The sequence below is a fragment of the Molossus molossus genome, unplaced genomic scaffold, assembly GCF_014108415.1.
Source record: "Molossus molossus isolate mMolMol1 unplaced genomic scaffold, mMolMol1.p scaffold_m16_p_7, whole genome shotgun sequence".
NCBI lineage: Eukaryota > Metazoa > Chordata > Mammalia > Chiroptera > Molossidae > Molossus > Molossus molossus.
In genome coordinates this window covers 18,520,738-18,542,123 of record NW_023425401.1, presented here as the reverse complement: position 1 = coordinate 18,542,123, position 21,386 = coordinate 18,520,738, and the positions used below count along the sequence as shown (strand labels likewise).

Here is a 21,386-nt window from a genome sequence, read left to right as displayed (position 1 = left end):
CAGTTGCAACAATAACATGCAAAGACATTTGAACACATGGAGGCTAAATAGCATGTTATTAAACAATGAATGGGTTACTGAGGAGATCAAGGAAGAAATTAAAAACTTTCTGGAAACCAATGAAAATGAACAAACAATAACACAAACTCTTTGGGATGCAGCAAAAGCAGTTCTGAGAGGGAAGTTCATAGCACTACAGGCCTACCTCAAGAAACAAGAAAAATCTCTAATAGACTATCTAACCTCACAACTTAAAGAACTAGAAAGCAAACAAAAAGAAAACCCCAGAGCAAGTATATGGAAGGAAATAGTAAATATCAGAGCAAAAATAAATAACATACAGACCAAAAAAAAACAATTCAAAGGGTCAATGAAACAAAGAGCTGGTTTTTCTAAAACATAAATAAAATTGATGGACCCTTAGCTAGACTTACCAAGAAACAAAGAGAGAGAACCCAAATACACAAAATCAGAAATGAAAGAGGAGAAGTAACAACTGACACCACAGAAATACAAAAGATTGTTAACAACTACTATGAACAATTATATGGCAACAAATTCGACAATCTAAGCAAAATGGACAAATTTCTAGAAACACATAGTCTTCCAAAACTGGACTGGGAAGATATAGAAAACTCGAACGGACAAATAACAGCAGAAGAAATTGAAGAGGTAATCAAGACTCTCCCAACAAACAAAAGCCCAGGCCATGATGGTTTCACAGGGGATTTTTACAGAACATTCAAAAAAGAACTAACACCCATTCTCCTCAAACTATTTCAGAAAATTCAAGAAGAAGGAAGGCTTCCAAACTCATTTTATGAGGCCAGTATAATTTTAATTCCAAAACCAGAAAAAGACACTACAAAGAAAGAAAACTACAGTACAATATCCCAGATGAATATACATGCCAAAATACTGAACAAAATACTAGCAAATCAAATCCAGCAATACATCACAAAAATTATTCACTATGACCCAGGGATGCAAGGCTAGTACAGTATTCACAAATCAATAAATGTGATACACCACATAAACAAAATGAAGAATAAAAACCACATGATTATATCAATAGATGCTGTAAAAGTATATGACAAAATCCAGCATCCATTTCTAATAAAAACGCTCAACAATGTGGGAATAGAGGGATCATATTTCAACATTATAAAGGCCATATATGAAAGACCTACAGCCAACATTCCTATTCAATGGGCAGAAACTTAAAGCACTTCCCTTAAGAACAGGAACAAGACAGGGATGCCTACTTTTGCCACTCTTATTTAACATAGTACTGGAAGTCTTAGCCCCAGCATTCAGACATGAAGAAAAAATAAATGCGATCCAAATTGGAAAGGAGGAAGTGAAACTGTCATTATTTGCAGATGACATGATATTATATATAGAAAACCCTAAACACTGCATTGGACATCTACATGACTTAATAAATCAATTTGGCAAAGTAGCAGGATACAAAATTAATGCCAAGATATCGATGGCATTCTTATACACCAATGATGAACTCACAGAAAGAGAAACTGAAAAAACAATCCCATTTACCATTGTGGCAAAAAAATTAAGATACCTATGAATAAACTTAACCAAAGAAGTAAAGAACCTATTTGCAGAAAACTACAAGACATTGATAAAAGAAATAGAGGAAGATATAAAAAAATGGAATCACATACCTTGTTCATGGATTGGAAGAATTAACATCATTAAAATGTCCCTATTACCCAAAGCAATCTATAGATTCAATATAATCCCCATCAAAATACCAATGACAAATTTCACAGAAGTAGAACAAATACTTCAAAAGTTAATATGAAACCAAAAAAGAACCCAAATAGCCACAGCAATCTTGAAAAAGAAGGACAAAGTAGGTGGGATCACAATACCGGATATCAGATTATACTACAAAGCTACTGTAATCAAAACAGCCTTGTACTGGCACAAGAACAGACATATAAACCAGTGGAACAGAACAGAGAACCCAGAAATGGACCCAAGGCAATATGCTCAATTAATAGACATCTATAGAAAACTATACCCCAAATCTGCAGAATTAACATTCTTCTCAAGTGCACACAGGACATTCTCAAAGATAGACCACATGTTAGGACACAAACTAAATCTACAAGTTCAAGAAGACTGAAATCATATCAAGCATCTTCTCAGATCACAATGGCATAAAACTAGAAATCAATTACAACAAAATCGTTTAAACACACAGAGGCTGAATAGAAGGTTATTAAGCAATGAATGGGTTACTAAGGAGATCAAGGAAGAGATTAAAAACTTCCTGGAAAACAATGAAAATAAACACACAACATAAAATCTATGGATGCAGCAAACGCAGTCCTGAGAGGGAAGTTTATAGTGCTACAGGCCTACCTCAGGAAACAAGAAAAATTTCTAATTGACTAACCTCACAACTTAAAGAACTATAAAGCAGCCCTGGCCAGTTTGCTTAGCAGTTAGAGCTTCAGCCCATGAACCAGAGAGACTTGGGTTCGGTTCTCGCTAAGGGCACGTGCATCAGTTGCAGTTTATCCCCAGCCCCAGTTGGGGTTGTTTGGGTGGCAACCAGTTGATGTGTCTCTCTCACATCCATGCTTCTCTCTCTCTCTCTTTCTCCCTCTCTCCTTCCTGCTCTATCTGAAATGCAAAAATGTCCTCGGGTAAGGGGGGGAAAAAAAGGACTACAAAGCAAACAAAAAGAAAAACCCAGAGTAAGTAGAAAGAAAAAATAGTAAAGATCAGAGCAAAAAGAAACAACATAGAAACTAAAAAAAAAAAAAAAATTCAAAAGATTAATGAAACAAAGAGCTGGTTCTTTGAAAAGATAAACAAGATTGATGGACCCTTAGCTAGACTCTTTAAGAAACAAAGAGAGAGGATCCAAACAGACAAAATCAGAAATGAAAGAGGAGAAGTAACAACTGACACCACAGAAATACAAAGGATCATTAACAAATACTATGAACAATTATACGCCAACAAATTGGAAAATTTTGGCAAAATGGACAAATTTCTAGAAACATACAATCTCCCAAAACTGAACCAGAAAGAAATAGAAAACCTGAACAGACAAATAACAACTAAGGAAATTGAAGATGTAATCAAAAACCTCCCAGCATCTTATGCAGCAGAATTTTCACTGATACAACACCTAAGGCAATAGAAACAGAGGAAAAAATGAACACATGGGACTATATCAAACTAAAAGGCTTCAGCACAGCAAAAGAAACAACCATCAAAATGGAAAGGCAACCCACTGTATGGGGGATCATAATTGCCAGTGATACATCAGGTAAGGGGTTAATTTCCAAAATATATAGGGTACTCATACAATTCAACAAATGGAAGACAAGGAACCCAATTAAAAAATGGGCAGAGGACCTAAAGAGACACCTCTCCAAACAGAACATACAAATGGCCAAGAGACATATGAAAACATGCTCAACATCACTAATCATCAGAGAGATGCAAATTAAAACAACTAAGAGTTCTCTCACCTCACACCTGCCAGAATGGCTACCATCAACAAATCATCAAACAAGTGCTGGCGAGGTGTGGAGAATAGGGGACTCTAGTACACTGCTGGTGGGAATGCAGACTGGTACAGCCACTATGGAAAACACTATGGTGTTTCCTCAAAAAATTAAAAATGGAACTGCCATTTGACCCAGTGATCCCACTTCTAGGACTATATCCTAGGAGGTCTGAAACACCAATCAGAAAGAATATATGTACCCCTATGTTCATAGCAGCACTATTTACAATAGCTAAGATCTGGAAACGGCTCACGTGTTCATCAGTAGATGAGTGGATAAAAAAGCCGTAGTAAATATACACAATGGAGCTGTACTACATATATACATGTCGCCTTTGAGGCAACATGGAGGGACCTGGAGAGTATTATCCTAAGAGAAACAAGCCAAGCAGAGAAAGACAAGTATCACATGATGTCACTTATTTGTGGAATATAATGAACAAAACAAACTGATGAACAAAATAGACCCAGAGACACAGAAGTAGGGTACAGACTGACAAACCTCAGAAGAGGGGGTTGGGGGTATAGGGAAGAGATAAACCACAGAACTTATATGCATGTATGCATAACCAATGGACATAGACAATAAAGCTGGGGACAGGGTGGTGCAGGGGGATGGGGAGGAGAGTGTCAATGGGGAAAAAGGAGAAACATCTGTAACAAAAAGAAATCAATAAAAATAATTGTAAAAAAAAGAATCTTTCAGCATACAAAAAGCTGGGCCCAGACAACTTCACAGGAAAATTTTACTAAACATTCAGAAAAGAACTAACACTAATTCTCCTCAAACTACTACAAAAAATTCAAGAAGATGGAACACTTCCAAACTCATTTTATAAGGCCACCATAATCCTAATTCCAAAACTGGATAAAGACACTACAAAGAGAGAAAACTACAGGCCAATATCCCTGATGAACACAGATGCCAAAATCCTTAACAAAATACTAGCAAATCGGATCCAGCAATACATTAAAAAAATTATTCACCATGACCAAGTGGGATTCATCCCAGGGATGCAAGGCTGGTATAATATTCGCAAATCAATAAATGTGATACACCACATAAATAAAATGAAAGAAAGAAACCATATGATCATATTAATAGATGCTGAAAAAGCATTTGACAAAATCCAGCACCCATTTATGATAAAAACGCTCAGCAATGTGGGAATAGAGGGATCATATCTCGACATAATAAAGTCCATATATAAAAAACATACAGCCAACATCCTACTCAATGGGAAAAAAACTAACAGGATTTCCCTTAAGATCAGGAACAAGACAGGGATGCCAACTTTCGCCACTTTTATTTAACATCATGCTGGAAGTCTTAGCCACAGCAATTAGACATGAAGAAAAAATAAAAGGGATCCAAATTGGAAAGGAGGAAGTGAAACTATCATTATTCGCAGATGACATGATATTGTACATAGAATACCCTAAAGACTCCATCAAAAATATACTAGATTATAAACAAATTTGGCAAAGTAGCAGGATACAAAATTAACATCAAGAAATTGATGGCACCCAACCAGTGTTGCTCAGTGGTTGAGCGTTGACCCATGCACCAAGAGGTCGCCAGTTTAGTTCCCAGTCAGGGCACATGCCCAGGTTGTCAGCCTGATTCCCAGTGGGGGGCATGCAGGAGGTGGCCAATCAGTGTTCTCTGTCGTTGACATTTCTATTTCTTTCTCCCTCTCCTTTCCTCTCTCTCTAAACTCAATTAAAAATAAATTAAAAAAAGAAATCGATGGCATTCTCATACATTAAAAATGAACTCACAGAAAGAGAAACTAAAAAAACAGTCCTGTTTACCATTGTAGCAAAAAAGTAAAATATTTAGGAATAAACTTAACCAAAGAAGTAAAGGACCTATTTGCAGAAAACTACACAACATTTCAAAAAGAAATAAAAATAAGATATAAAAACATGGAAGCATATACCTTGTTCATGGATTGGAAGAATTAACATCATTAAAATGTCCATACTACCCAAAGCAATCTATAGATTCAATGCAATCCACATCAATATACCAATGACATATTTCACAGAACAAATACTTCAGAAGTTCATATGGAACCAAAAAAGACCCCAAATAGCCACAGTAATCTTGAAAAAGAAGAACAAAGTAGGAGGGAATCAAAATACCAATATCAGGTTTTACTACAAAGCCATTGTAATCAAAACAGCCTGGTACTGGCACAAGAACAGGCATATAGATCAATGAACAGAACAGAGAACCTGAAAATTGACCCAAGACATTATGTTCAATTAATATTTGACAAAGGAGGCAAGAGCATACAATGGAGTAAAGATAGCCTCTTTAATAAATGGTGTTGGGAAAACTGGACAGCTACATGCAAAAAAATGAAACTAGACCATCAACTTATACCATACACAAGAATAAACTCAAAATGGATAAAAGACTTAAATGTAATTCATGAATCCATAAAAATCCTATAAGAAAATGTAGGCGATAACATTTCAGACATCACATGCAGCAGAATTTTCACTGATACAACACCTAAAGCAAGAGAAACAAAGGAAAGAATTAATACATGGGAAGACATCAAACTAAAAAAGCTTCTGAACAGCAAAAAAAGCAACCATCAAAATGGAAAGGGAGCCCTGGCCGGTTTGGCTCAGCGATTAGAGCGTCGACCTGCGGTCCTGAGAGACCCGGGTTCGGTTCCCGCTAAGGGCGCGTACCTCGGTTGCAGTTTGTCCCCGGCCCTGGTTGGTCGTGCAGGCTGCAGCCACTCGGTGTGTCCCTTCACGTCGATGTTTCTCTCTCTCTCTGTTCCTCTCTCTCCCTCCCACTCTACCTGAACAAAAAAAAAAATGGGAAAAAAAAATGTCCTCGGGTGAGGATAAAAAAAAAAAAAAATGGAAAGGGAACTCACTATATGGGAGAGCATAATTGCCAATGATACATCAGATAAGGGGTTAATTTCCAAAATATATAAAGTACTCATATAACTCAACAAAAGGAAGACAAAGAACCCAATTAACAAATGGGAAGCCTTGGCCAGTTTGGCTTGGCAGTTAGAGCATCAGCCTGAAGTCCAAGGAGACCAGGTTCGGTTCTCGCTAATGGTGCGTACCTTGGTTGCAGTTTGCTCCTGGCCCTGGTTGGGTCATACAGGTGGCAGCCACTCGATGTGTCCCTTTCACATCGATGTTTCTCTCTCTCTCTCTCTCTCTCTCTCTTCCTCTCTCTCCCTTCCACTCTATCTGAAAAAAAAAAAAAATGGAACAAATGTCCTCAGGTGAGGATGAAAAAAAAGAAATGGGCAGAGGACCTAAATAGCCACCTCTCCATAAAGGATATACAAATGGCCAAGAGACATATGAAAACATGCTCAACATCACTAATCATCAGAGAGATGCAAATTAAAACAACTAAGAGGTCTCACCTCACACCTGCCAGAATGGCTGCCATCAGCAAATCATCAAACAAGTGTTGGTGAGGGTGTGGAGAAAAGGGGACTCTAGTACACTGCTGGTGGGAATGCAGACTGGTACAGCCACTGTGGAAAACACTATGGTGTTTCCTCAAAAAATTAAAAATGGAACTTCCATTTGACCCAGTGATCTCACTTCTAAGAATATATCCTAAGAAGCCCGAAACACCAATCAGAAAGAATATATGTACCCCTATGTTCATAGCAGCACTATTTACAATTGCTAAGATCTGGAAACAGCCCAAATGTCTATCAATAGATGAGTGCATAAAAAAGCCGTGGTACATATACACAATGAAACACTATGCAGCTGTAAGAAAGAAAGATTTTGTATCCTTTGAGATGACATAAAGGGACCTGGAGAGTATTATGCTAAGCAAAATAAGCCAATCAGAGAAAAACAAATAACGCATGATCTCACTTATTTGTGGAATACAATAAAGAAAATAACCTGATGATCAAAATAGACCCAGTGACATAGAAAGAGTATGGTTCAGATTGACAAACCTCATAGGAGAGGGGTGGGGAGGAGGGATGAAGTAAACCAAAGAACTTATATGTATGTATGGGTAACCAATAAACACAGACAACAATGCATAAGTGGGGGAAGTTGTGGGATCAGGAGAAGAGTGTCTGGGGGGAAAAGGGAGAAACATCTGTAGCAAAAATTAATTAATAAAGAAAAGAGAGAAATCATACAGAAAAAGACAAGGAATAAATAAAAAGAGAGAGAGAGAGATGAAAAGGCCATAAACTGAGAAGAAATATTTGTTAAGACACATATCTGATAAAGGACTAGTGTTCAGAATATACAAAGAACTTCCAAAACACAATAAGAATGTTAACAACCCAGTTGGGCAAAAGGTCTCATTAGACGTAAGATGTGGAAATGGAAAATAAGCACACAAAAAGATGCTAACTTCATTAATCACTAGAAAAATACCAATTAAAATAATAATTGAGATCACTACACACCTATTAGAATAGTTCAATCTAAAAAGACTGACTGTACCAAGTGTTGGTGATGTAGACCTCCACATTTTGCTGATGGTAATACAATATGGTAAATGAACTTTGGAAAACAGTTTGGCAATTTCTTAAAATGTTAAAAAATACACCTACTATATGATCCAGTCATTCCATTTCTAGATGTTTACCCAAGAGAAATGAAAGCATATGTACACACCAAGTCTTGTTTATGAATGCTCATAGCAGTTTTATTTATAATACACCAAAACAGTGAATGACCCAAATTTATGTCAGCAGGTGAATGGATGCATAAATTGTGGAATACCCATACAAAGGAATGTAACTCAGCAATAAAAATTAATCAAATGTTCAGTCATACAACAGCATGAATAAATCTCAAAGTAATTATGTTGAGTAATAGAAGCCAGATGAGTATATATTGTATGATTTAAGTTATACAAAATTCTAGAAATGCAAAATAATCTATAGTGACAGAAAGCATATCTGTAGGGGAGGAGGACTGGCAGCTAAAAGGTGTGGGAGAAAGGGGTTACCAAAGAAAAGAGAAAACTTCTGCAAGTAATGGAAATGGTGATGGTCTCATAGGTGTATGTTAATGCCTTAACTTATCAAATTGTACATTTTGAATATGTACAGCTTTTTGTGTGAAAATCATAGCCCAATAATGTTCTAAAATATATCAGATGAAATTTTAAATGCTTTAAGAGATTTTGTTGTTTAACCTTTTAAAACCCTTCTGAATGTTTTTGCAAAATGTCTATCATGTCTTCTTTTAAAAAATCAGAATCTCTTAAAGCATGTTACAACCTATAGGATATTTAGATAGCATGGAGTCTTTTATGATTTCACTGAAAAGTTTTGTTTTATTTTTGTCTTATTTCATTTTATTCTCTTCTATCTTGATAACATTATTTAAGTAATACTTATTTTTTAACCTGGTATTGTATATTTTCCTAGAGGCAAAAGGATATTTTATTCTATAGGAGCAAGATAGTCCTCCTATACTTACTGGTTCTGGTTCTGCAATTTACTGGTGTTATGTCCTGGGACACACTAAGCCTTAGTTTTACTACAAAATGAGGTGATTTTATAAAGAACTTGATAAAAAAAATACTCATGCTCAGTGTTTAACAAAAAGTTGGTATGCAACTTTTTAAATTTTTGTATTTTTTGAAGTCAAATAACTGAAAAATGAGGCTCTTTCTAACAATGACCTTCAGAAAACTTCAGAAGAAAAGAACGTATAGTCAAATTAAGTAACCCATTATAATTGTGGTTTAGCCATCCTGAAAATAGATTTTAAAGTCTTTAGAATTTGAAAAGTTCCACTGTTTGAACAATAGAGTATACATTATATTGCCATACTAAAATTAAAGCAAGAATTATAAACTATTTTATAGTCTTTCCTGAAGAATTCTCTTCTTGTTGGGCTTTTAGATGTCATTATTATTTTTTTAATCCTCACTTGAGGACATTTTCTTTTTTTTACATTCATCTTCAGATAGAGTGGGAGGGAGAGAGAGAAACATCAGCGTGAGAAGGACACATCGAGTGGCTGCCACCCACACAACCCCAACCGGGGCCAGGGGACAAACTGCAACTGAGGTACCTGCTCTTAGCAGGAACAGAACCCGGGACTCTCCTGTCCACAGGCCGGATGTCATTATTTTAAGAGTGAATAACATTAGAAAGTTTTAACATATAAAATGCCTAGTAGTTTGTTGTCTACTTTCTTATTCAAAATAATTACTCATCACAATGCTAGTCACAAGATTTTTTAAGTTTATCTCCATGTCACCCTCCATACATCTCGTTGGAAGACCTGGGATTTTGCATAATATAATCCTTTCTCTGTAAGAGTAACATCAGTAACAGCTGACATTTATTGGGTATTTACTGTTTGCAAATACTGAGTTAAGCTTAATTCTAAAAACAATCCTATAATATAGGAACTGATATCATCCCCCTTGGAAAGATGAGGAAACCGAGGCTTAGCAAGTTGTTAAGTAACATGCTCAGATATTTCAGCAATTTACTTGTAATGGGAACCCTAAAACAAGTTTTTAACAAAGGTATTAGAAAATGTTTCTGTAAATTAAGTCCTGAAACTGGAAAATGTTCAAGCTCAAAATGTTAGTAAAACTTTTACCTTTTGTCTCTGCTTAGTTACTACCTAGATTTTTTCCTATCCTAGAGTATGATATTTCATCCGGTTTAAGAGGAATAAAGAAATATATGTCGGGCATTTTCTTCAGTGAGTCTTAGCTACCAGAACATGTGGGTTAATTAATAATAGCAACTGGGTGAAATGCCAAAAGGAGAAGTTGCACAAATAGTCACTTTTGGGCAAGATTCCTTTATGTTTTGAGGTCATCATCAGTAATACGGGCAGTGAAATCTTTCTAAGAAAAATTCTTTCTGTTACATCACCCATCATATTTGATATTTTACAATATAGGTCTGTTTAAGATGGCTAACTTCTCTAGGTTCCATTATGCTTTCAAATTGGGAATTTAACCAAGGTATTTTATTTATAGACGAGTCTTCCTGAAGTTTCATTATTAAAAATTTTTAAATTAAACAAGTCTGAATGGCCTTCTGTGGTTCTGGGGACATTGGCTTCTGTTCTAAATGGAACTGTTCATCCAGTATTTTCCATCATCTTTGCAAAAATCATAACTGTAAGTAAAATTAATGTGCTAATATTTTTAATAATTGTAAACAAAGTGTTGCCTGAGAGAACAGACTTGTTCTATTCTGATCCAGCAAGGGGAAAACTGGGACTTGTGGTTGGGTCACCTCTCCTGTGGGACTCATGATAGAAAGGGTAACTAATGTTCTCAGGGAATAAGCCAGGGACTTGTTGACTGGGCAATCAGTAAAGAAATTGCTTTGTTTTCTAATTTTGATTCCAGTGCTATATCAGCATTCCAAAGCATTGAAGCAATAAAATACACAAATACGACTGCTCTTCTTTCAACTAGTCTGAACAATGGCCATTTTTTATTAACAGTCAGATCAGGGAGTGAAAATAAGAGTTTTGGATTATGCCAAGTGACCCAGGAAAGTTGGTGGATTCAAGGATTTTACTAGAGCTATGTTAAGTTTTCAGTCTCCCAGATTCATACAGTTATGCTATGTCAACATAGAAGTCAGTACATGTATAATTACTCATTTTAGGAACAATTTCTAGGGACATGTGCAAAGTTCTCATATTGCAGGTAGTGCTCTAAATAGAGGAATACTAAGAAACCTAAGTTATTGGAAAGAATTCAAACTGGTAGTTTCTTTGAAAATATACTGTGAAGATAACAGAGGACTCATTTGTCTGATTTAATACATAGCTTAAGTGAGAGAATTAACAGCAAATTATGTTTTTATCATATTAAATAAACAAGGAGGATAGAACAGTATTGCACTTTTCCCTCAGAAATGTGTATATAATCTTATGTTGAAATTCATGTTAAAAATCCTGATGAATAGACATTTAAACTTTTTCTCTTTTTTTCATAATTTTTTCCAGTCACCTGGTAAAATATTTGTTTTTTTCAGATGTTTGAAAATGATGATAAAACCACATTAAAGCATGATGCAGAAATTTATTCCATGGTATTTATCATTTTGGGTGTTATTTGCTTTGTCAGTTATTTCATTCAGGTAAGCTTTCAATGAGTTAGACAAGTTTGAACATGATTACCTTTTTATGTTATCTTCTCTATTTGAGTTAAAAATAACTAAATAAAATATAAATAACTAAGTATAGTAACTAACTGTTAGAAAGAAATAGAAAAGAAAGTTACAAATAAATGTAGATTTTCTTTTTGTTTTCCAGGGATTATTTTATGGCAGAGCAGGGGAAATTTTGACCATGAGATTAAGACACTTGGCATTTAAAGCCATGTTATATCAGGTCAGTGTTTAGTTGCTTTTTTTTCTTATTTTATTTAAAATGTGTCTTTAAATATTCTAGCTTTGAGTATTTCTTCAAGTCAATTTCTTGACGTAATCTTTCTTTTGCTCATTTAAAACCATGCTTTTTATGTTCCAAGCAGCAGCTGATGTCAGAATTCTTAAGATATATTTTTCTAAGAGAAGCAAGTCTAACATTATATTTGAAAATACAATTTGTAGAAAGCAGATTTAGAGTCTACTCCTCATTCTTTGCATTTCTTGACAAATCTTTTTTTAATGTATAATGTAGTGTTCTAGGATCAGAATGGAAGATCAAATTAAAACTGAAAAGGAAAGTTAAGAGTTACAATATCTTGGAGAACATATTCTAAAAGGAGTGAATTTCCCTTGTACTCATCCATGTACCCAGCTTAAGGTTTTTTCACTTCATACTTCTTAAACAGCCAATCTCTCTTCCTCATCAGAAGAGTTCTGAATTCAGATAACATCAGTCTAGCTGGCAGATCGGCCTGCTGAACACAGACGATCAATCACACTTGTGAAATTAATAAAACTAGGTGGATTAAGTAATAATCTTGAGAAGTGAGTCTTGGGGGCAAATGGCAGGAATGTCTCAGTTTGGCACCTCAGAAATTCTTTCAAGAGGTAAAGATGTATTGGGTTACCCTGAAAGCCAGTAATCATTTGGGGCCCTTCACTATACTTCCTGTCACCAGAGCTCACTGGGCAGGAACAAACAGCTTCCAGCCAAGGTCACTTCTTTTCAGAAATAGAGTTCCTGTCACTCCAGCCAAATCATCAAAACCATCTTGTGACTTTTAGCAGTAGATTTCAGAGTTCTGCCGTGTAACAAAACTCCCACGCTTTTGTGTGCTTAGGGAACTACAAGATACAAAATACAGCTAAACAAATGGAAGGTTTCCCCTAGCAGCCTGAGTTGGTTCCCAATACCCTCTGTTCAAAAATGTCCAGTCAGAGACAACTAAAGACACTCCTTTATCCAGAAAAAGAAAAATCTGCTTGAGGGATCATAAAACAATTTAATGCCTGCACACCTCGCTCATGTTAAACTTGATTCTTTAGTTTTCTTTTTGTTTTGTTTTTATTTATGAAGACTTTATGTCTTTACTGCAAATCTCTGATGAAATAAGGTGGAGTTTTCTTTAACTAATACTATATTTCACACTAGTTGACAATATTTGATCATTTTTGTTTTTCTTTATGATTTTTGTTATTTCATGATCTAGGATTTTCAATTTGTGGACATTTTTCAATGTTTCCTGATTGTCTGAGTGTTTTAAACAGAAGAGTATACCTTTTATTTATTTATTTTAAAATATTTTTTATTATTATTGATTTTTTTTTAGAGGGAGGGAGAGAGAGAAACATTAATGTGAAAGAAAAACATCGACCAGCTGCCTCCTGCATGCCCCCTACCCAAGCCTGCAACCCCGGCATATGCCTTGACTAGAATCAAATTGGGACCTCTCAGTCCATGGAACAATGTTCAGTTCACTGAGCCACACTGGCCAGGCACACTTACTTTTTTTTTTTTTAATCCTCACTTGAGGACATTTTTCCATTTTTGTTCAGATAGAGTAGGAGGGAAAGAGAGAGAGAGAGAGAGAGAGAGATTGATGTGAAAGGGACACATCGAGTGGCTGCTACCCACACAACCCAACCAGGACCAGGGACAAACTGCAACCGAGGTACATGCCCTTAGCGGGAACCGAACCCGGGTCTCTCTAACCGCTGAGCCAAACTAGCCAGGGCCACTTTTACTTTTTAAAGTGTTACTTTGAAATTTGTCTGTAGAAATTACACACACACACACACACACACACACACACACACACACACACACACACACATATCCTTGGCTGAGGATTTAAAATAAAAAAAGAGAGAAATTCCTCTGTAGAGGTTCACAGCATGCTTTTGGTGGAAGAGCCTCAAGGTTATAAGTCAGTTTAAGTAGCAGACATTATTAATCTAATCTAATATCCCCGATTGTTAATAATGGATGTTAATACTCTGAGTAGCATCAGCCATGAGAACATCAGGGCAGTAACATTTTTGGATAAAGTAGCTTCTGCCCATAAGAATGCACCAATCAATAAGACATAAACTCGGGTCCTTCAAAAAACACGCAAGTACAGACACACAGAGAAACTCTATGCTATTTATGTTTTTAAATTCCCTTGTAAATTTAACTCAACCCTTTCAGCTTATTGTTTGTTTTTCCTTTTCATCCTTCAGCATTCTTTTTGCTTCTTATCTTTGTTGTTTTTTGTTCGTGTGTTTGTTTTGTAACTGGAGGAAAAGAAAATAATACTAATTTAGTCTTTCTTTATAAATATCTTTCCAATTTCACTTGTGTCTATAGTAAGGGAAGCTCCTAATGTTCAGTTTTGCCTCATTCTTATTACCTGGTTTTTGTCCTAAGATAAGACTTTTTAAGGCTTAGACGGCATGCTGAGACTTGCAGTGCTTTCTTATAACTATTTTGAAATCTCATTTGAGGGAGAGGTATTTATGGAATCAGGTGTGGTCTTTGTGTAGGTATAAAATCTATATTTTATCTGATTACTTGAGCTCCTTCCAGTTGACAAGAATGTTCTAGTTGTTGCTGACTTTAGTGGTTGTAAATGATTCATTGCTAATTGTGTTTCAAAGCTAAATTGATATTTCTTAATGATAAATATTGACCTATAGATCTATTGGTTTTTTTTTAACAGATTTGAACTTTATTTTTGCCATTATTCTCTAAATCAGATTGACTAAATCTTCTGGGGGAGGGTCTCTAAATCATAAGGTAATGATATTAAGTGGTGACCACTAAGGAATCTCAAAAAACTACTCCCAAAATGATTTGCGATAACAAATACTGAAACAGGAGAAATGGCTAGTGAAACTCAACTATAATGCTTCAGTTAGATAGGAGATAAGATAGTCGATTAAAATCTCTGGTATCTAGTTGCCTAAGTTAAATCCTGGCCTCAGCATTGGCCAGCTTTGTGGCCATGGGCAAGTCATTTCATCTCTCAGAACCTTAGTTTCCTCATTTATAAAATATGGATAATCATAGTATCTACCTCACGGAGTTGTGATGATTAAATGAAAAAGTACATACTAAGTACTTATCATAGTGTTATTTATTTCTCATAAAATTATTGGCAGGAAAAAAATGAATTTACTAGTATCAGAAAACCTGATAAGCCTTACTTATAATCACTTTACCATGGGAAAGAGAAACACACTAAATTTTACTCAACACCAGCTATGTTCTAGAAACTCTGCTAAGTGTTTGAGCATATATGGCCTATGCTGAAAAACAGTCCCTAGAGTTTACAACTGTGGACTTGAAAAGCAATTTTGTATATCTTGCTGCTTGAACTTCAGATATATATCACATATATATGTCACATATATATCCTATGCTTTGTGTTACTATAGAATCAAGAAGTTAATATTCAGTAATAAATTTCATTTCTACATTTTAACATTCTATTGTATTTAAAAATTCTTTATGCGCCCTGGCCAGTTTGGCTCAGCAGTGAGAGCATCAGCCTGCCGACCAGAGAGTCCCGCTAAGGGCACATACATCAGTTGCAGTTTGTCCCTGGCCCTGAGATTGGGGTTGTGTGGGTGGCAACTATTCGATGTGTCTCTCTTACATCGATGTTTCCCTCTCTCTCTTCCTCACTTTCTCCCTCCCGCTCTATCTGAAGATAAATGCAAAAAAAAAAAAAAAAAAAGTCATCGGGTGAGGATAAAAAATAAATAAAAATTCTTTAAATAAATAAAAATTCTTTGTGCAACTCTTGTCAAATTGCAAAATAGAAATAATTAAAAATTTTATTTTAATTTTTTATGTATACAGTGAAAAACAGGTAATGTCTTCCAGTTCGAGAGTACTATAGTATTATTGTTGCTGATATGAGTTCACAATATGTTAGGCTCTTGACTGGGGTTGTGTTTTCAAAGTAATTGTGTAGTGCAGATCATAATCTCTGCAGGATGCCCTTTGGGTATCTAGGACCCTAGACTCTTTGGGACACTTTCCCAATTCAGGGGCCTTGAGAAGTAGTGCTGTCATGCCAGGATGGTACACACTCTTGCTGCTGCCCTATTCCTTCATGGGAACTTTCTTCTCACATGACTTCATGATTAACACACAGCCCTCTATCTGTTATGCTTTTGTTTCCTTAGTTGGCAGAAATCTGTATGTAACCTGGGCATCAAGTTCCTGGCTGGGTTGTTGTAAGCCCACAGTTATTTCATTCGCATTTTTCATTGACAGTCTCCCTATAGTTTTAATCCATAAGAGATATAAGTGGTTTGAGTGAGTGGGAGGAAACATTCTATAGCTAATAAAAGGAAATCAGAATTCCTTGGGTAGAGAAATGCTCAGTGCTCTCTATTTGATATTGAAGATGATATTGGTTATAACATGATGCTTTCATTGCTTGTATTTTTGACCTCTCTCCTTCTTCAGATTGCATGCTTCTTGGTTACAGGGGTTTTATAGCAGCCTTTCTGCCTCCTTAGCTTCTCACTGTGGCCAGTGCTTGTAAAGTCTAGGGGTAATATGAAGTGTCAGGAAATCTTGCCTATGTGGATCCTAAAGAGAAGGAGGTAGATTTCTATTATTAATCTGTTTATGTAGAAAAGTTGGAAACATTTCTAAGTTCTGTTGTGCATTACCTTACTTTTTAAAAACCATGTCTTTATTGATTTTTTAGAGAGAACAGAATGGAGAGGGAGAAAGAGAAACATTGTTACAGTCATGTGTCCTGAACAGGAACTGAACCAGTGAACTTCTGGTGCATGGACCAATGCTCAACCACCTGAGCCATACCGACCAGAACCATTACCTTACTTTTTAAATAGGATCTGCTCTCCACAAATTATCTGTGGAATAAAATTACAAATTACTTGGTGGTTCAAACTGACCCTTTTCATCATTGATTATTATAACAATATTTTAGCATAGCAATGAGTCCAAACTGTTAGACCTAAGTTTTCAGTTTATATCAAAGTATAAATCTTTGTGAAATAAGAAACAAAAGTAATTTGATCTATGATATTTATAAAAACTAAGTACCTGTCAGTGAGGAGGCAGGTAAATGCCTTGTAACATGCTACAGCAAAATAATAACTCAGAGACTCTTTTTAATAATCATATATTAATTCCCTTTTTTCTCTAGGATATTTCCTGGTTTGATGATAAAGAAAACAGCACAGGAGCCTTGACAACAATATTAGCCACAGATATAGCACAAATTCAAGGAGTATGTATATTGCTTTTATTTTTAAGTGGTATATGTATGTGGTATGCATGTGTGCACATGTGTCTGTCCATATGTGTGAGTTATACTGAGATAATCCACATCTTCAACGGGACCAGGTAAGTCCCAAGGCTAACACAGAGGTCTCAGTGAAAGATATAAGGGAGTTTATTAAAAGAAGAAAGTTTAGCCCTGGCCAGTTTGACTCAGCAGTTAGAGCGTCAGCCTGCGGTCCAGAGTGACCCGGGTTGGGTTCCCGCTAAGAGCACATACCTCGGTTGCAGATTGTTCCTGGCCCTGGTTGGTCATGCGGGTGGCAACCACTCGATGTGTCCCTTTCATGTCAATGCTTCTCTCTCTCTCTCTCCCTCCCACTCTATCTGAACAAAAAATGGAAAAATGTCCTCAGGTGAGGATAGATTAAATACATACATACATACATAAAGTTTAGTTTTTTCCTTCCCCAGAAAATAAGATCTTACTTACCATAATGTCTAACCAGTTAGATTCATACATACATATGGAAATGATTCTGTGCTAGTTGTTACACAGATCAAGTTAGAGATATGTGTAATAATGACTGGTCACATTATGTATAAACAAAATGTTTATGTACCATATTCAAAATTGATGACAGAATGACCAGCATAATATGTCAAAGTGATGCTTAAATAAGAATGGGGAGTAGGGTCATATGGAAGAGACAAAGAATAATTTATTAATTTTCTTCCAATTATTTTAAGAAAAATTACCTTTTTATCACAAGAAGGATTTCAACTATGATTAAGTAAATGAGTGCTAAACAAGGTTTCACTCATTTAATTTAAATGAGATAAAGCTTCTAATCTCTTTGTTAAAATAAGAACTCTAGCAGTTATAGACTTTCCTTTTTCCTTATGAATGTGGGAGAAAAGTAAAGTCAATGATGCACCTCTGAATGACAGAAAAATCTTAAAAGTATTTTTTATTTACAAATATTAAAATGTCAATTAGAGCCCTAGTGTATTTTGCTCAGTGGTTAGAGCATAGGCCTGAAGACCAAAGAGTTGTGGGTTCGATTCTAGTCAAGAGCATGTACCTCAGTTGTGGTTCGATACCTGACCCTGGTTGGGGTTGTATGGGAGGCAATTAATTGATATGTCTCTCTCACATCAATGTTTCTCTCTCCCTTCCTTCCTCCCAACCACTCTATCTGAAAATCAATGAAAAAGTATTCTTGGATGAGGATTTAAAAAAAAGTCAATTATAGCATTGCTACCAGAGCAACAAATCAACTGAAACAACCATCAAAATTGCATTTTATTTTGTTTCCACAGGACATAGCCACTATTCTAACTTAGTTAACTTCTGCAAGACCTCTTTGTTCAATGTATACATCCAAGGATAGATTTATATTACCCGAGAGTAGAACAAGTTGGTTACAGCAATGAATAGTCACATGCATCCATATTGGTTTGGAAAACTAATTCTATCTTATAGAAAGAGTTCAGGAGGAAAGGGGCATCACCTTTATCTTTTCCTGAAACTCTTTTTGATCATTTTGAAGGCAAGGCTCTGAACCTCAATAGATAGCATGTAAAATTTAAAACAGGGCTGAAGACCTAAACTTTACTGGCATAAGTGAGAAAAAATGATTGTTAGAATTTCACTTAATGAACTAATGAGCATAGCATTAATTTTCAATAGCACAAATAGAATTATGTGAATGACAACATCTTTGTCTAGGAATTCCAGGGTTCACTACTTTAGGCAAAAATATCAATCCCTATAATTCCATTTGAATCCCCATTCTACAAAATTTGCTGTTTTCTTCTTTACTGTAGAAATATGTTTTTCTTACTACCTATCATTTACATCATTTAAGGATTCCGTGAAAAGGCATTCTTACTGGCAGCTGTATTTTATATGTGAGCCATCTTCTCTTTTAGCAACTAGTTACTTTAACAAAAGAACAAATTAGGATTGAAAGACTAATATTACTTTTCTTAAATTTATTAGTATCTAATAAATAGTGTTGTCTCTCCTTAAAAGAAATTAATGAGAATGTTTGTAAGCCTGATTCTTTATAAGCATCTCACTAATACAGTTTGATTACCTGAAATGTTGTTGCAATTAGTAAATGTTGGTCTCATAATAGCTTCTGGACAGGTCAATCATTTTAATTGAATGAGAACCAGTACCTAAAGAAAAAATGGTCAGAATACTGATGACAGATTTTAAAGTTATTGAGATTAAAAAGCAAAACAACCAAAGAAGGATTTCAAGAGTGAGACCATGTCTACTAGCATGTACTTCACAAACCCTTGCTTTGCCATAAAAAGATGAATTCATATCTAACTTGAATGAGTTTCTTTTTTTTATCAAAGGAAGAATTATTTACCAGTTTATTTATCCACTATTTCTTTTCTCACAAAGACACACTATACTAGGGATTAATTATGCAGTAATTCAGGGTCATATTTCCTCCCTATCATAGCAATTTAAGACATATTTCATCTCAGTTTCTTCATCACATAATTTCAGGTACATTTTATTCTATCAAATATATTAGGGTGAATGTTGATAAAATAGCTCCCTAAAAACAATAAACATTATTTTGAAACCTTTACTAATGACCAAAAATATATACCCCTGGCCATTTTTAGAAACTGATCCTTTGAGAGCCATGAAAAAATATGTTAGTGAAATAAAGCCATAGGACAACATGATTCCTGAAATAATTGATTAAATACAACTAATTTAACTGGTATTATTTCAGCCTGAGGTAATGGTGTATTGCCAGTATATCTGTCAACAAACTATTTTCTGTGTAATGTGTAATATGTATGTAACATTATTCCTCCAGATCTTTAAGACCATTTTCCATTTTTCTTTAGTTTTTATAGTATTTTTCAAAGCCAGATGTCTGTTATTTTCTGTTAATTCTTCATGGAACAAGAAAAATGTATTCAGACTTCTTATTCTACCACCATCGCCAAAAAGCAAGGTTTGCGGCCTATTCTTGGCTGAAATTACTGAATATTTCAATAACTTTAAACTAAAATACCATATAAAAAGGTACAGAATCTTATTTTCAAGCAGATTAGTACAAAAGTGGATTACCAAAACACACTGGGTAAGGAGGGAAATGCACGTACAGGTCACTTTGTAGAAAATTGTGTACCAAGAAACACTCAAATAGAAGACTGTCTCATAAAAAAGTTGGCAAGTCTATACTTAAATATTTTGAGAAATGAGGTTGATATGAATGGTCCTTGGATAGACTAATTTTAAGTGACTATCAAATATTTATCTAATGTAGCTCATTTGGGTATCTCTACCTCTTTCTCTAACACACTGCATAATTTTATACATAAAAACATTTATCGCCTCATCCTTAAACTCTCAAGAGACAGAGTGTAAGTCAGCATTAAGTATCAAAGAGCATTCCTACTGCAGTCTCATAGGTCTTAGAGTTCATGTATAAGACCCTAACACACTTAAAATAGGTTTCTATCTACCTTAATTTTCAGTATTTAGTGGTGGGTTTGGTGTTTGCAGTTGTTTTTACTTTTTTGGAGTTTTCTTTGATAACTTAGTGAGAAATTGGGAAATTGTGGATCATTGCCAAATGCAGTCTTTAAACTGAAGCCACAAATTTTTTTAGGAATGAGGCAGAGCCCTGGGTAGAGAAAGGAATTTTTAGTATTGTTATTTTAATGACAATACTAATTTGGAGTACTTCAGTGAAAATTGATATTATAGAAACAATTTGACAATAGCTACCAAGAATATAAGAGCACATACTGATTAACATATAACTCCAGATTAAGAATTTAACATTAGGAAATAACTTATAAGCACAAAGATTTTACATAAAGATGCTCATTATATCTTTATTATTAATAGTGAAAAATAGGAAGCAGTCTAAATATTTTTGAAGAATATTTATAATGATCCAGGAAAAAGCTTATAGTATAATGTAAAGGGATAAAAGCAGGATAGAAAAAGCGACATACACATAATAATCCTAACTTGACTATGTGTATCTATTTATGTCCAAAACAATAAAAATTTTAGCACTATCTAAATCTTTTCCAATTGTCATGCTTTCATGATCAGAGCAAAATATATTTTAGAATGCTAACTGAGCCCTGGCTGGGTAGCTCAATTGTTTAGAGCATCGGTCCAATATGC

The 21,386-nt window shown here is 35.1% G+C and overlaps 1 protein-coding gene across 1 annotated transcript in view; it reads left to right on the top strand.

Annotated features, from left to right (window-relative positions):
* Positions 1-21,386, top strand: part of ABCB5 (ATP binding cassette subfamily B member 5) — a 120,302-nt gene that overhangs the window by 75,336 nt on the left and 23,580 nt on the right. Inside the window, exons 16-19 of the mRNA XM_036246686.1 lie at positions 10,545-10,688; positions 11,560-11,664; positions 11,840-11,917; positions 17,130-17,213. Of these exons, the coding sequence (XP_036102579.1) occupies positions 10,545-10,688; positions 11,560-11,664; positions 11,840-11,917; positions 17,130-17,213 (411 nt within the window). The remainder of the gene's footprint in view (positions 1-10,544; positions 10,689-11,559; positions 11,665-11,839; positions 11,918-17,129; positions 17,214-21,386) is intronic.